The sequence below is a fragment of the Triticum urartu genome, chromosome 3A (assembly GCF_056163025.1).
Source record: "Triticum urartu cultivar PI428250 chromosome 3A, HENAU_Tu73, whole genome shotgun sequence".
Taxonomy (NCBI): domain Eukaryota; kingdom Viridiplantae; phylum Streptophyta; class Magnoliopsida; order Poales; family Poaceae; genus Triticum; species Triticum urartu.
In genome coordinates, this window is record NC_141875.1 from 333,168,720 (window position 1) to 333,184,397 (window position 15,678).

Sequence of the window (15,678 nt, forward strand, 5' to 3'; positions counted from 1 at the left end):
GCTTTAAATGGTGAACATCATTCTGTTGATCATATCTACTATATGATTCACGCTCGACCTTTCGGTCTCAGTGTTCTGAGGCCATATCTGCATATGCTAGGCTCGTCAAGTTTAACCTGAGTATTCTGCGTGTGCAAAACTGGCTTGCACCTGTTGTAGATGGACGTAGAGCTTATCACACCCGATCATCACGTGGTGTCTGGGCACGACGAACTTTGGCAACGGTGCATACTCGGGGAGAACACTTTTTATCTTGAAATTTAGTGAGAGATCATCTTATAAAGCTACCATTGAACTAAGCAAAATAAGATGCATAAAAGATAAACATCACATGCAATCAAAATATGTGACATGATATGGCCATCATCATCTTGTGCCTTTGATCTCCATCTCCAAAGCATCATCATGATTTCCATTGTCACCGGCATGACACCATGATCTCCATCATCTTGATCTATATCAATGTGTTGTCACATGGTCATCTCGCCAACTATTGCTCTTGCAACTATTGCTATCGCATAGCGATAAAGTAAAGCAATTATTTGGCGCTTGCATCTTATGCAATAAAGAGACAACCATAAGGCTTCTGCCAGTTGCTGATAACTTCAACAAAACATGATCATCTTATACAACAACTTTTATCTCATCATGTTTTGACCATATCACATCACAACATGCCCTGCAAAAACAAGTTAGACGTCCTCTACTTTGTTGTTGCAAGTTTTACGTGGCTGCTACGGGCTGAGCAAAAACCGTTCTTACCTACGCATCAAAACCACAACGATAGTTTGTCAAGTTAGTGCTATTTTAACCTTCTCAAGGACCGGGCATAGCCACACTCGGTTCAACTAAAGTTGGAGAAACTGACACCCGCTAGTCACCTGTGTGCATAGCACGGCGGAAAAACCAGTCTCGCGTAAGCGTATGCGTAATGTCGGTCCGGTCCGCTTCATCCAACAATACGGCCGAACCAAAGTGTGACATGCTGGTAAGCAGTATGACTTATATCGCCCACAACTCACTTGTGTTCTACTCGTGCATATTACATCAACGCATAAAACCTAGGCTCGGATGCCACTGTTGGGGAACGTAGTAATTTCAAAAATTTCCTACGCACACGCAAGATCATGGTGATGCATAGCAACGAGAGGGGAGAGTGTTGTCCACGTACCCTCGTAGACCGAAAGCGGAAGCGTTATCACAACGCGGTTGATGTAGTCGTACGTCTTCACGATCCGACCGATCAAGTACCGAACACACGACACCTCCGAGTTCTGCACACGTTCAACTCGATGACGTCCCTCGAAATCCGATCCAGCCAAGCTTTGAGGGAGAGTTCTGTCAGCACGACGGCGTGGTGACGATGATGATGTTATACCGACGCAGGGCTTCGCCTAAGCACCGCTACGATATGACCGAGGTGGATTATGGTCGAAGGGGGCATCACACACGGCTAAGAGATCAAGAGATCAATTGTTGTGTCTATGGGGTGCCCCCTGGCCACGTATATAAAGGAGTGGAGGAGGGGAGGGGCCGGCCCTCTCTATGGCGCGCCCTAGGGGAGTCCTACTCCCACCGGGAGTAGGATTCCCCCTTTCCTAGTAGAACTAGGATCCCTTCCAAGTAGTAGGAGTAGGAGAGAAGGAAAGGGAAGGGAAAAGGAGAAGGAAGGAAGGGGGCGCCCCCTCCCTAGTCCAATTCGGACCAGCCCATGGGGAGGGGTGCGGCCACCCTTTGAGGCCTTTCTCTCCTTTCCCGTATGGCCCATTAAGGCCCAATACGAATTCCCGTAACTCCCGAAAATACCCGAATCACTCGGAACCTTTCCGATGTCCGAATATAGTTGTCCAATATATCGATCTTTATGTCTCGACCATTTCGAGACTCCTCGTTATGTCCTCGATCTCATCCGGGACTCCGAACTCCTTCGGTACATCAAAACACATAAACTCATAATATAACCGTCATCGAACTTTAAGCGTGCGGACCCTACGGGTTCGAGAACTATGTAGACATAACCGAGACACGTCTCCGGCCAATAACCAATAGCGGAACCTGGATGCTCATATTGGCTCCCACATATTCTACGGAGATCTTTATCGGTCAAACCGCATAACAACATACGTTGTTCCCTTTGTCATCGGTATGTTACTTGCCCGAGATTCGATCGTCGGTATCTCAATACCTAGTTCAATCTCATTATCAGCAAGTCTCTTTACTCATTCCGTAATACATCATCTCACAATTAACTCATTAGTTGCAATGCTTGCAAGGCTTTAGGTGATGTGCATTACCGAGAGGGCCCAGAGATACCTCTCCGACAATCGGAGTGACAAATCCTAATCTCGAAATACGCCAACCCAACAAGTACCTTTGGAGACACCTGTAGAGCACCTTTATAATCACCCAGTTATGTTGTGACGTTTGGTAGCACACAAAGTGTTCCTCCGGTAAACGGGAGTTGCATAATCTCATAGTTATAGGAACATGTATAAGTCATGAAGAAAGCAATAGCAACAAACTAAACGATCAAGTGCTAAGCTAACGGAATGGGTCAAGTCAATCACATCATTCTCCTAATGATGTGATCCCGTTAATCAAATGACAACTCATGTCTATGGTTAGGAAACATAACCATCTTTGATCAACGAGCTAGTCAAGTAGAGGCATACTAGTGACACTCTGTTTGTCTATGTATTCACACATGTATTATGTTTCCGGTTAATACAATTCTAGCATGAATAATAAATATTTATCATGATATAAGGAAATAAATAATAACTTTATTATTTCCTCTAGGCCATATTTCCTTCAAAAACGAATCATCATTCCATATATTTTCATACACCTACAATATATCTTACTATTATTGTGGAAGTTCATATACACCGAACGAGTTTGATGCAAACACGACAGATTTTCATTACATTTCGAACTTCTATTGGACAGAAAAATGAAAGAAACCCGACCCTAAATATTTTCTACGGCGGCGACCGATGTCCTCCATCTGCCATCTCCATGTACGGGGGTGGGGTTCAAGACCCGCCAAGTGAAGGTGCGGTCTCCGGAGAGGAAGAGTAGAACACGAGAGATGGACCGGCCAGTTGGCACACCATGCCCTGCCGCCTCCCATGCCCTACTCATCCTCGGAGGATTCCCCGACCTCGACGGTGTCGATGGACGTGAGGTCGATGATGATGGATGTGGACGGTCCATCACTTCACCTGCCACATGCGCCACCGAACATATTGGACGGTGGCAAGTAGGGCACGTGGTTGATAGTGCTCCCGTCGTCGTCCGCCAGCATGGCCACCGCTTGTGCGGTCGCATCCGCGTTCGACTACGCTGCTATTGCGTTGCAAGCGACGACTTGAGCGAGGGCGGCGACCTAGAGCTTCATCCCCAAAGACAAGCTCTCCCGCAGAGCGTTCGCGCTCATGGTCATGGTGGATGTGGCGCCAGGTAGCAGGAGGATGCGCTATGGTGTGGAGTTTAGCTGGGCGTTGCTGCTTTAAGTAGCGCATTCTGGTGGGGCCAAGCATTCGGGTGTGTCATTAAGTCGCCGAAGTTGGTTCCTCACGCATCGAGCCTCTTAATGACGGCATACAGACGGACGACATGAATGTGGGCACCTGGCGCCGGCTGGGAACGCACCACGCGACGGTGCGAAGGACGAGGGTTTTTGGTGTGCCAGGGTAGTCAGCTGTGGTCATGGAAATGTTGGAGATGCCCTTTGCTCAGATGCGATCCCCACATGTAATTGAAAAAGCAAGACGACCCGGCATGGTCTCAGGTCCTGGGGATGCAGTTGGCCGCACTACAACACTCCGCGGATGCGTTGCGGCACGCGCACACTTGAACGCCCCATGCATCCTTGACGAGCCGAGTGTTGATCCGCTAGTCGTGCCATAGTGCTAACGCCACCCTCGGCACCCTGAAGCTGATCATGTCCGGCGATGATGAGCGTGTCGCTCACCGCGGTCACCGTGTCCAAAGGCGGTGCGGGAGCTACGCCACATTGCTGGCCCCCACGACCCACATGAATGGTTGCTGGTGGCGAGGAGGTCGTGGGCGAGCTCCTCCATTGGACTAGTCCGCGCCACATCATCCCGACAAGTGTGCCCCACATGTCGGTTTCCCTGTTCTCCCGGCCAAATTCGAGCGTCAGTGCTCTGCGTTACACATTAGGCGCAGAAAGGTGGTTTTTGTGCCCTGGTTCAAATGTGGTATAGTACCAAGTTGTTACCCTAGCCCCAAGTGTGGTGGTTTTGGGTGCGGTACCACCCTTTTCCTTTTCAACTAGTGAAGCGTAATACTTGATTAAGTAGCCGGATGGTGTGCTAATGTAGTTGTCCGACTGCTTGAAGGAATAATTGAGGTGTGCCCTGTCCGTGCCCGCATTTAGGGGTCCAACTTACCATGTTCCAGCAGTAGTAACTATATACTAGTCCATGCGTACTCCTTGTGTTTTTATTTACTCCGCATTTTAGCTTTGCTCAAAGTCAAACTTTGAAACTTTGACAAAGTTTATAGACAGAAATAATAACATATACAATAACAAATCAATACCATTAGATTCATTGTTGAATATACTTTCACATCATATAGATTTGCTATTGTAAATGTTCATATTTTTCTATAAATTTGGTGAAATTTTATGAAGTTTGACTTCAATCAAACCTAATATGCAGAGTAAATAAAAACAGAGGGAGTATCTTACTCCGTGACCAAGACGGAATGGAAATCAAGAGAACTTAATGTTTATTTGAGCCATTCAAGTATAATCATGTGGCATTGCTTATTTCTCATTCCTCTCCAACCCTCTTCTCCATCGATCAAGCCGCCCTCCGGTCGAGTCCATCCTCCCGCATGCCTCATTTGAACATTCCGCCGAGTACCATTTGCATGTGGGCCTAGACCATGCTTGTATTTCCAATGTTGTAATTTGTCCGACATGCATACAGACAAACGGTGTCGGGGGGGGGGGGGGGTGAACCCCGGGCAGGCAACGGAAGCCGGATCCTTTCCGAAAAAATCGGGGCCAACATTGCCCCTCAATCCGGCTCGTACTTGGCCGGGTTCCTCAACCCGGCCAAGACCGCAACACGGCCCGGCCTGCTAGCGCATGCCGGCCGAACTCGACAAACCAAGACTTATCTAACAAGCCAACGCCCTCATGGCCTCTTCCTCGACCCGGCCAGGGGTCAGCTCCCGTCCCATCCAAGGCATACGACGGATCAAGTCCCCGCAGAGGGGATGAGCGTGGCTACAGTGGCCCACCAATCCCGCTGACTGGCAGGAGCGTGGCTATAGTGGCCCACCTACTCCGCTGACCTCCTTACCAACAGTGACCTCGCCCTGTAGCTGCTCCATGCCAACAGTGGCCGCCTGCGCGGTGCGCATGTTCTTCATGGGGGTGTCGTAGATGGGCGGGATTGCGCCGAGAACGTGGCCACTGTTGGTGCACGCTTAACTCTAGTTTTGCCATCGTGACGACCGCCCCTGGTTTCTTCTTGCATACAACTTTGACCTCCTTGAAATGCTGCCAACATGGTGCACGCTTAACTCTAGTTTTCCTCACCTTAACCTTATTACCAACATCAACTATTTCCTTTTTCCTTATCCCTCTCTTTGTTTTCTCTCTGTCATTGACCTCAGCTTCTACATCATTTCCTTTGTCACCCAATCCTAGAGAAGGATCTGACATGTCATCATCCATGTCATACGTATCTGCCTCATCAACCTCTTCGTATCCTTTGTTAACCTCAACCCATTCCTCTATATCACCATCCTATGGAGAAAGAAATAGAATGATTTAGATAGTGAAATTTAACAAGTCATTACTCCATGATTGATTAGGAATATGAATAATAAAGTTATATTAATCTACATTGTAACTAGAGTTCTATAAAGCAAAAATGGCAATGTACGAAATTGAAACTAGAGTTCTATACCAAAATTGCAATCAACAAAATAGTTGCATTGCTATTGATCTGGCATTATAAACATCAAACATCAATAAACAAAATTGCAATGGGAACAGACAAATAAAATTTAGTAGTCTATACAACATTTAAATAGTAACAACACTACTGGAGTACACATTCATATACACTGAATTATTGAGATTTAACCATCTAACACATGAGCACAAAAGGAAATTACCACTGTTGATCTGGCGTCATCAACATCAGACATTGTTGGATCCACCCTTGACCTTTTCTGTGCTTGTGATCGAAGAAGAGGACCACGCTATGCTACGGTGGAGGGAGAGTCTCGTGACGCACAACCAGAGGCAACTCGTTTCTTCCGTGACTCCATGCTTGCAGTGTGGCAGAAGGTGGTGGCCACTGGTGTTCATCCATTCTTGCACTGGGCTCGCAGATGGAGATGGGGATTGCCAGAGTTAGAGACGACCGATACAAGAGGTCGGGACTGGGAGAATGGAGATGTTGGAGGTGAGAGGTGAACGGGGGCGGGGATACCGGAGATCTAGACGCCGGAAGGTCACCGACCGCCACCGTACTGCCCTGTGCCCTCGTCACTTCCTCTGGTTCCTGGCGCTGGAGGCTGTCTCGTGGTCATGGAGACTGGAGACAAGTCGTGGACTCTAGGTCTCCTGGTCCTGGCGGCTGGGGTTGGGGCCTGGTGGCTCCTAGGTCTGGGAGAGGTGCGGTGCAAAGTGGGCTGGGGCGCTAGGCCCTTAGGCCGGCCTAACTATTAGTGGGCTCTGGAAATTCTAAAAAACTACTAGAAATTATCGAGCTAAACGAGTTAGCTCGCAAAACTCTTTTGCTCGATCATTAAGCTCGTTAATCTTAACAAGCAAAAAATACTATTCAGCTTGGTTCATTAACTAACGAGCATGAGCCGAAACGAGCCAAACAATCGAGCGCTCATTATGCTCATGAGCTTTGAGATTTTTGTCTAGCCCTAGTGCTCTCCGCCTCCAAGCAGAACTACCCGCAGTACCAGAAGATGTGTTACGGCGTGTACTTCACCACCAAGAAGTCGAAGCAGTATTTCCAAGAGCACGTCGTCACCATGGTCAGCATGGTCCTCATCGGCGAGATCATGGGCTGCTGGGATGCCTCTGGCCGGGTTGCCAAGTGGGCCATCGAGCTGGTCGGTCACACCATCCTTTACGAGCCCCACACCACGATCAAGTCCCAATCCCTGGCCAACTTCCTCATCGACTGGACGGAGACTCAATACCTGCCGCTTCCACCGGATTCGACGCATTGGCGCATGCACTTCGACGGCTCCAAGATGCGGTCCGGTTGGGAGCCGGGATCGTGCTGTCCTCCCCGAAGGGCGGCTGGCTCCGGTATGCGCTCCAAATCCACTTTGCCACCTCCAACAACGTTTCTGAGTACGAAGCCCTTATGCATGGCCTCCAGCTTGCCAAGGAACTCGGCATCGGGCACATCTTGTGCTACGGTGATTCTGACCTGGTGGTGCAGCAGTGTTCGGCGAGTGGGATGCCCGGGATGCCAACATGGCCACTTACCGCTTCCTCGTCTAGCAGCTCTCCGGCTGCGAGTCCCTACACATCTCACCGGGATGAATCCGCCGACACGCTAGCCAATATTGGCTCATCCCGGCAAGCCATCCCATCCGGTGTCTCCCTCGCACACTTGCGCAAGCCGTCCGTCAAGCCGTCCCTGGATTCCGAGTCCACCTTCATCCCGGATGACCCTGCAGCACCCCTCCCCAACTCGAAGCCGGGGACTGTAGAACTCGGCCCGGAGACTGATGATCCCGGCCCGGGGGCTGCCTTGCTCGACCCGGCCGCCGCCGCCTCCAATCTAGTCCTAGGGACTGCGGAACCCGGCCCGGGGGCTGCCACTCTCAACCCGGTTGCCGTCATCTCCAACCGGGGGCTGCCGCCCCAGAATATGTCTCGATGACTGTCTTCACCATGGCGACAACTCCATCATGGGCCTAGTCGATCCTAGCATTCCTGGTGAACCAGGTGCTCCCCTTGGACGAGACTGAGGCCCGACAAGTGCAAGGCCGGGCGTTCGCCTACAACATCATCAACAACGAGCTCGTCAAGCGCAGCGCGACGGGCGTGCTCCAGCGCTGCGTCGAGCATGACAAGGGCATCGAGATCCTCCTGAACATACACCCGAGTGAGTGCGGGCACTACGCCACTTCCAGGTCTCTAATGGCCAAGGCTTTTCGCCATGGATTCTACTGGCCCACGACCCTCAAGGGCGATGAGTTGCTCGTCCTCAAGTGCGAGGGGTGCCTGATGAAGCTATGTACCTAGGGTAGGGTCATAGGCCTGACCTAGGCACCCTCCACTAGGACATCACCCTAAATCCAGAAGTATTCAAGGGACACCATCATCCACTCGACCAGAAACGTTCCACTCGAAAGACTCAATATCACTCGACCATGACAATGATCACTCGACAAACAGAAGATCGAAAGCCACTCTGAAAAGCAACGGTCGGGCATTTACTCTGTAGACTTAAGTGGTCCTTTATGTCACTTTATTACTAGCGTTACCAGTAACGCCCCATCTTTATGTACCTTAAACCCTTTGTAATTGAGGGTGGGGGGGGGGTCTGGCGAACTCTATATAAGCCACCCCCCTCCTCAGGGACAAGGGTTCGCACCCCTTGTAATACCACACTCATATAATCCAGTCGACCTCCTCCGGGCACCGAGACGTAGGGCTTTTACTTCCACCGTGAAGGGCCTGAACTCATAAATCTTGTGTTTACAACTTCACCATAGCTGGGATCTTGCCTCCTCATACCTACCCCCATTCTACTGTTAGTCTTAGAACCACGACAGTTGGTGCCCACCGTGGGGCAGATGTCTTAGCGATTTTTTGGTGAAGTTGCGATTTTGCGATCCGCATCATCATGGTTTCCGACGGTGATTGGCTAAGGGCCGCGAGATCCGTCTCAGCGCACTCGTCTTTGTTGCCGACGACTCCACCTGGCTTCCAGAAGCTCCCCTTGACGTCGAGGCGCTCCCTGTCCGTGGGGCGACACACTTTCGCGCGTGCGCTTGCGGCGTCCTTCTCCGGCAGCCGTCGACCCAGTATTGGTCGACTCCCGTGGTGTCTTCGCTCCCCGCTGTTCGCCGGCGTAAGTGATCCAGTTGGTCGCGGCTTCAGCGGTGGGTGAAACACGTGGTGGCCTGCCAGTCGGCTACCCCACAAGTCGCGGCAATCGAGCCCCACAAAACTCTCTACGGCCTGTTTGACTGGCTCCGTTGAGACCGCATCCGAATGCGACAGCAGCGATCCTACGGCTGAAGCCTTGATGGTCGACGGACCACATAGTCCTCATGGCTTCCGCCGCGATGACGACAGTGATGGTGGCGGCAATCCGTCGCATGCTCACGAGGAATATCGCCCCTTGCCCCTTTCTTCATAGCAGAGAGAAGAGCTTCGCCGCTGCAACATGGATGCACTTCACACGCCCATCGTTGGGGAAACCTCCGAGGCCCGGGCCTTGGAGGAGGCGCGCCTGGCCAACTTGGCTGAGCGCACTCGACTTGAAAACCTTCAGCATGCACTCGACGAGTGTGCACGACAACGGATCCCTGAGTCCAGTCGACGACAACTTTTTCCGCCTCAACCTCAGGTATACCGCACTCTGATTCAAAATCTCACAGCTGCAGCCTGTATAGCAGAGTCAATTCAGCCTTCCCAGTCGGAGGCTGCCAGAGGTTTGATGCAGATCCGGGCCTTACTCCGGGCAGCAGGAGAGTAGAACACAACATTGTCTCAGACGCGGAATAGGATTCATAGCCGATCTGTGATGGCAGATACAGTCCAGTCGGCCCACAACCCAAGATCGCCCCCGCGGCATGAGGGACGTGGGCATCGGCAAGAGCAATACAGAAACCATGAATAGTATGATCACCGACTCGGTCGTGATGACCGTCATCGAGTTCCCACGCCTCCTCCGAGGAGTGGATCATATGCGCCTCGGCAATATGATGACAGACGCCCTCGCAGTGGCGAGCGAAGAGTACCAGCCGACCCAAGGGAGCCAGGCTTTGATGCGAGATCTATTCTCGTTCAAGGTCTAGTTGACAGGAATAGAGCACATAGAGAGGGCCTTGATAGTGATCACACAACTGGCAGCAGAGTTCATGTTTTAGGTCCAGAGTGTTTCAGCAGAGCCATCAGAGTCGTAGTGATTCCGCCCAACTTTAGGTTGGCGACTGGGGTCAGCAAGTTCACTGCTGAGTCCAAGCCTGACACTTGGCTTGAGGATTACCGAGTGGCTGTATAGATTGGTGGCGGCAATGATGAAGTGGCCATGAAGCATCTTCCTCTGATGTTGGAAGGATCAGGCAGAGCATGGTTGACTCAGTTAGCACCAGGTAGTCTATTCAGTTGGGAAGACCTTGCCGGAGTGTTTGTTAAAACTTTTGAGGGTACTTGCAAGCGGCCAGCGGGATTAACGGAATTGCAGCATTCCGTGCAAAAACCGAGTGAGACTCTGAGAGATTACATTCAGAGGTGGACCACTCTACATCACACAGTGGAAAATGTGTCCCACCATGAAGCAGTTTGCGCTTTCAAGGAAGGCGTCAAAAATCGGGAGCTGGTCCTGAAATTCGGTCGGACAGTAGATATGTCTCTGGCTCGGTTGATGGAAATAGCCACTCGGTATGCTAACGGAGAAGAGGAGGATCGACTCCGCAGTGGGAAGAGCAAACCAGTCGGTCAAGACACAGGTGGAGGCAATTCCAACCGGAATCAAGTGTAGGGGATCTATCGTAGCCTTTTCGATAAGTAAGAGTGTCGAACCCAACGAGGAGCAGAAGGAAATGATAAGCAGTTTTCAGTAAGGTATTCTCTGCAAGCACTAAAATTATCGGTAACAGATAGTTTTGTGATAAGGTAATTTGTAACGAGTAGCAAGTAATAAAAGTAAATAAGGTGCAGCAAGGTGGCTTAATCCTTTTTGTAGCAAAGGATAAGCCTGGACAAACTCTTATATGAAGGAAAACGCTCCCGAGGACACATGGGAATTATCATCAAGCTAGTTTTCATCACGTTCATATGATTCACGTTCGGTACTTTGATAATTTGATATGTGGGTGGACCGGTGCTTGGGTACCATCCTTACTTGCACAAGCATCCCACTTATGATTAACCCCCATATCAAGCATCCACAACTACGACAGAAGTGTTAAGGTAAACCTAACCATAGCATGAAACATATGGATCCAAATGAGCCCCTTTTGAAGCAACGCATAAACTATGGTTTAAGCTTCTGTCACTCTAGCAACCCATCATCTTCTTACTACTTCCCAATGCCTCCCTCTAGGCCCAAACAATGGTGAAGTGTCATGTAGTCGACGTTCACATGACACCACTAGAGGGATGACAACATACATCTCATCAAAATATCGAACGAATACCAAATTCACATGACTACTTATAGCAAGACTTCTCCCATGTCCTCAAGAACAAACGTAACTACTCACAAATCATATTCATGTTCATAATCAGAGGGGTATTAATATGCATAATGGATCTGAACATATGATCTTCCACCAAGTAAACCAACTAGCATAAACTACAAGGAGTAATCAACACTACTAGCAACCCACAGGTACCAATCTGAGGTTTGGATGCAAGAGATGAACTAGGGTTTGAGATGAGATGGTGCTGGTGAAGATGTTGATGGAGATTGACCCCCTCCCGATGAGAGGATTGTTGGTGATGATGATGGTGATGATTCCCCCCTCCCGGAGGGAAGTTTCCCCGGTAGAACAGCTCTACCGGAGCCCTAAATTGGTTCCGCCAAGGTTCCGCCTCGTGGCGGCGGAGTTTCGTCCCGTGAGCTTGCTTATGATTTTTCCAGGGTGAAAAACTTCATATAGCAGAAGATGGTCATTGGAGGGCCACCAGGGAGCCCATGAGGCAGGGGGCGCGCCCCCACCCTCGTGGCTGGTGGGTGGCCCCCCTCTGGTACTTCTTGCGCCCAATATTTTTGATATATTCTGAAAAGTGCTCCCGTGGAGTTTTAGGACTTTTGGAGATGTGCAGAATAGGTCTCTAATATTTGCTCCTTTTCCAGCCCAAAATTCCAGCTGCCGGCATTCCCCCTCTTCATGTAAACCTTGTAAAATAAGAGAGAATAGGCTTGTGACATAATGTGTAATAACAGCCCATAATGCAATAAGTATCAATATAAAAGCATGATGCAAAATGGACGTATCATAAAGCTGAACCTACAGGACCTGGTGAAACTACAACAGTGATTCAAGGAAAGTTTAAAGGGAAACCTAAGGGGCCCTGGACCCCTAAGAAAGTAAAAGGTGCAGCTGGTAACGATGTGATGGATTTGCCATGTCACATTCACATCAAGAAAGACAAAGAAGGCAATCTGATTTATCCTAAGTATACCACTCGACAATGTCGGGTTCTGATCAAGAAATTCCGAGAGAAACAACCTAATGAGGAGGAAACAGAATCTGACAAGGATGAAGACAAAGAGGAAGATGATGGTTTTCCCAATGTCAATTCCACCCTAATGATTTTTGTTGACGTTGAGAGAAAAAGTCCACTGAAAGTAATCAACAGGGAGGTGAATATGGTTGCTCCGGCAATGACAACATATCTGAAGTGGTCACAAACAGCTATCACATTCGACCAGTCTGACCACCCTGCTCACATAGCAACACCATGGAGGCAAGCATTGGTGGTCGACCCAGTTGTTGGAGGTACTCGATTGACAAAAGTGTTGATGGATGGTGGTAGTGGTCTGAATATTCTTTACGCTGAAACCTTGAAAGGGATGAGCATTGCGATGTCCAAACTTAGTGAGAGCAACATGAGCTTTCACGACGTCATCCCTGGCAAGAAGGCTGAATCACTCGGCCAGATAACCTTGGACGTGGTTTTCGGTGATTCAAAGAATTACCATAAGGAAAAGTTGACATTTGAAGTAGTGGATTTCCAGAGTGCTTATCATGCTATTCTGGGGAGGCCTGCATACACGTGTTTTATGGCTCAACCATGTTACATGTATCTCAAGCTGAAAATGCCTGGTCCCAGAGGAGTGATCACGGTCACTTGCAATCGATAGAAGGCAGAGGAATGCTTCCAGAAGGGTTCTAAAATTGTTGATGCACAAATGGCAGCAGTCGAAATGCAAGAGTATCAGAAAAATGTAGATCCGAGTGATTTTCTACGAGCAAAGAAGCCTGCCACAAATTCTGCATTTTAGTCGTCTGGAGAAACGAAACCGATTCATATTCACCCGACCGATCCTAATGCTGCTCCTACTCATATCTCAACATCACTCGACAGCAACTAGGAAGAAGCGCTCATCCAGTTCCTCCGTGAGAACTGGGACATCTTTGCATGGGAACCTTCTAACATGCCGGGTGTACCCAGGGGACTGGCTGAGCATCGTTTGCGAGTCGACCCGAAAGTGAAGCCAGTCAAGGAACATCTTAGACGGTCTGCCGTACATAAGAGAAAAGCAATTGGTGAGGAAGTGGCTCGGCTCCTAGCAGCTGAGTTCATCCGAGAGATTTACCATTCCGAGTGGCTTGCCAATGTTATCATGGTCCCCAAGAAGGATGATTCACTTCGTATGTGCATTGACTTCAAGCATATCAGTCGGTCCTGCCCGAAAGATCATTTTCCTCTCCCCGGTATCGACCAAATCGTCGACTCGACTGCGGGTTGTGAGCATTTGTCTTTTCTAGACGCCTATTCCGGGTATCATCAGATCCGACTGTATGGAACCGAGGAGATAAAAACAGCTTTCATCACTCCATTCGGGTGCTTTTGTTATGTCACCATGCCATTCGGTCTCAAGAACACCGGTGCCACATTTATGAGGATGATTCAAAAGTGCCTGCTCACTCAAATCAGTTGGAATGTGGAAGCATATATGGATGGCATTGTGGTCAAGTCACACAAAGGTACCGACCTGCTGACTGACCTCGCTAAAACCTTTGGCAACCTAAGAAGGTATGATATCAAGCTTAATCCGTCAAAATGCACATTCGGAGTTCCAGGAGGAAAGTTACTCGGTTTCCTCGTTTCCGAATGAGGGATCGATGCCAACCCAGAGAAAGTTGGAGCCAAACTCCGGATGAAACGCCCTGTGCGTGTGCATGACGTTCAAAAGCTTACTGGTTATTTGGCCGCCTTGAGTCGATTCATCTCTCGCTTCGGTGAAAAGGCATTGCCTCTTTACCGACTGATGAAGAAATATGATAAGTTCAAGTGGACTCCTGAAGCTGATGCAACGTTTCCAAAAATCAAAACCCTGCTTTCCACCCTTCCGGTGCTCGCTGCTCCAATCAGCAAAGAGCCTTTCTTGCTTTATATTGCAGCCACTGGACAAGTCATCAGTATAGTACTTACAGTCGAGCGAGAATAAGAAGGAAAAACCTATAAAGTTCAGCGCCCAGTGTATTATATTTCTGAAGTCTTGACTCCATCCAAGCAAAAATATCCTCACTATCAGAAGCTTGTCTATGGGATTTACATGACCACAAATAAGGTTGCACATTATTTCTCTGATCACTCCGTTACAGTCATCAGCGACGCACCTTTGTCAGAAATTCTGAACAACAGAGATGCAACTGGTCGAGTGGCAAAGTGGGTGATTGAACTCCTTCCCTCGGATATCAAGTTCGAGGCAAAGAAAGCTATCAAGTCCCAGGCAATAGAAGATTTCCTCGCCGAGTGGGCCGAGCAGCAACAACCGACTCAGATTCACTCGGAGCATTGTACCATGTTCTTTGATGGATCCAAGATGCTGAACGGTTCTGGTGCTGGGGTGATGTTAGTATCCCCTCGAGGAGACAGACTCAACTATGTTCTTCAGATCCATTTTGATTCCTCCAACAACGAAGCTGAATATGAAGCACTTCTGTACGGGTTGCGTATGGCCATTTCACTCGGCGTCCGTCTCCTAATGGTCTACGACGACTCATATTTGGTGGTTAATCAAGTAATGAAGGAGTGGGACGTCAGAAGCCTGGCTATGACTAGTCATTGTAATGTAGTGAGAAAGTTAGAGAACAAGTTTGAGGGGTTAGAGCTCCATCATATACCCCAACTGAAAAACCAAGAAGCTGATGATTTGGCAAAGATAGGCTCCAAGCGTGAGCCTATTCCCAATAATGTATTCTTGGAGCATCTCCACACGCCGTATTTACAAGAGGATCCCTTTACGGAGGAGCCCCCACAGTCCTACTGATCCGACTGAAGTTGAAGTCCCAGCCGTGGTCGACTTGGTCATGGAAGTTTTGGTCATCATACCCGATTGGACAGTGCCATACATCATGTATATTCTCAAGAAAGAGCTTCCAGAGGATGAAGAAGATGCTTGTCAGATTGTCCGTCGATCTAAAGCTTTCATAGTAGTGGGTGGACAACTTTACAGAGAAAGTGCTACGGGAGTTGCTCAGAAGTGCATAACACCAGAAGAAGGTCGAGTGATCCTCAACGACATCCACTCGGGGACCTGTGGTCACCATGCGTCCTCTCGGACCATTGTGGCCAAAGCATACCGAGCGGGATTTTATTGGCCACGAGGGAATGAAATGGCAAAAGACATAGTCGACAGATGTGAAGGTTGCCAGTTCTACTCCAACATGTCTCACAAGCCTGCATCAGCCCTGAAGACCATTCCACTCGTCTGGCCCTTTTCTTTCTGGGGATTA

At 49.2% G+C, this 15,678-nt stretch overlaps 1 protein-coding gene across 1 annotated transcript; it reads left to right on the forward strand.

Moving 5' to 3' along the window:
- The first annotated feature begins 7,385 nt into the window (after nucleotides 1–7,385).
- Nucleotides 7,386–8,275, forward strand: LOC147979621 (uncharacterized). Its single transcript, XM_087515285.1, has 2 exons — nucleotides 7,386–7,859; nucleotides 7,976–8,275. Exons 1-2 carry the CDS (start codon nucleotides 7,386–7,388, stop codon nucleotides 8,273–8,275), a joined length of 774 nt encoding a protein of 257 aa, XP_087371411.1.
- The last annotated feature ends 7,403 nt before the right edge of the window (nucleotides 8,276–15,678 follow it).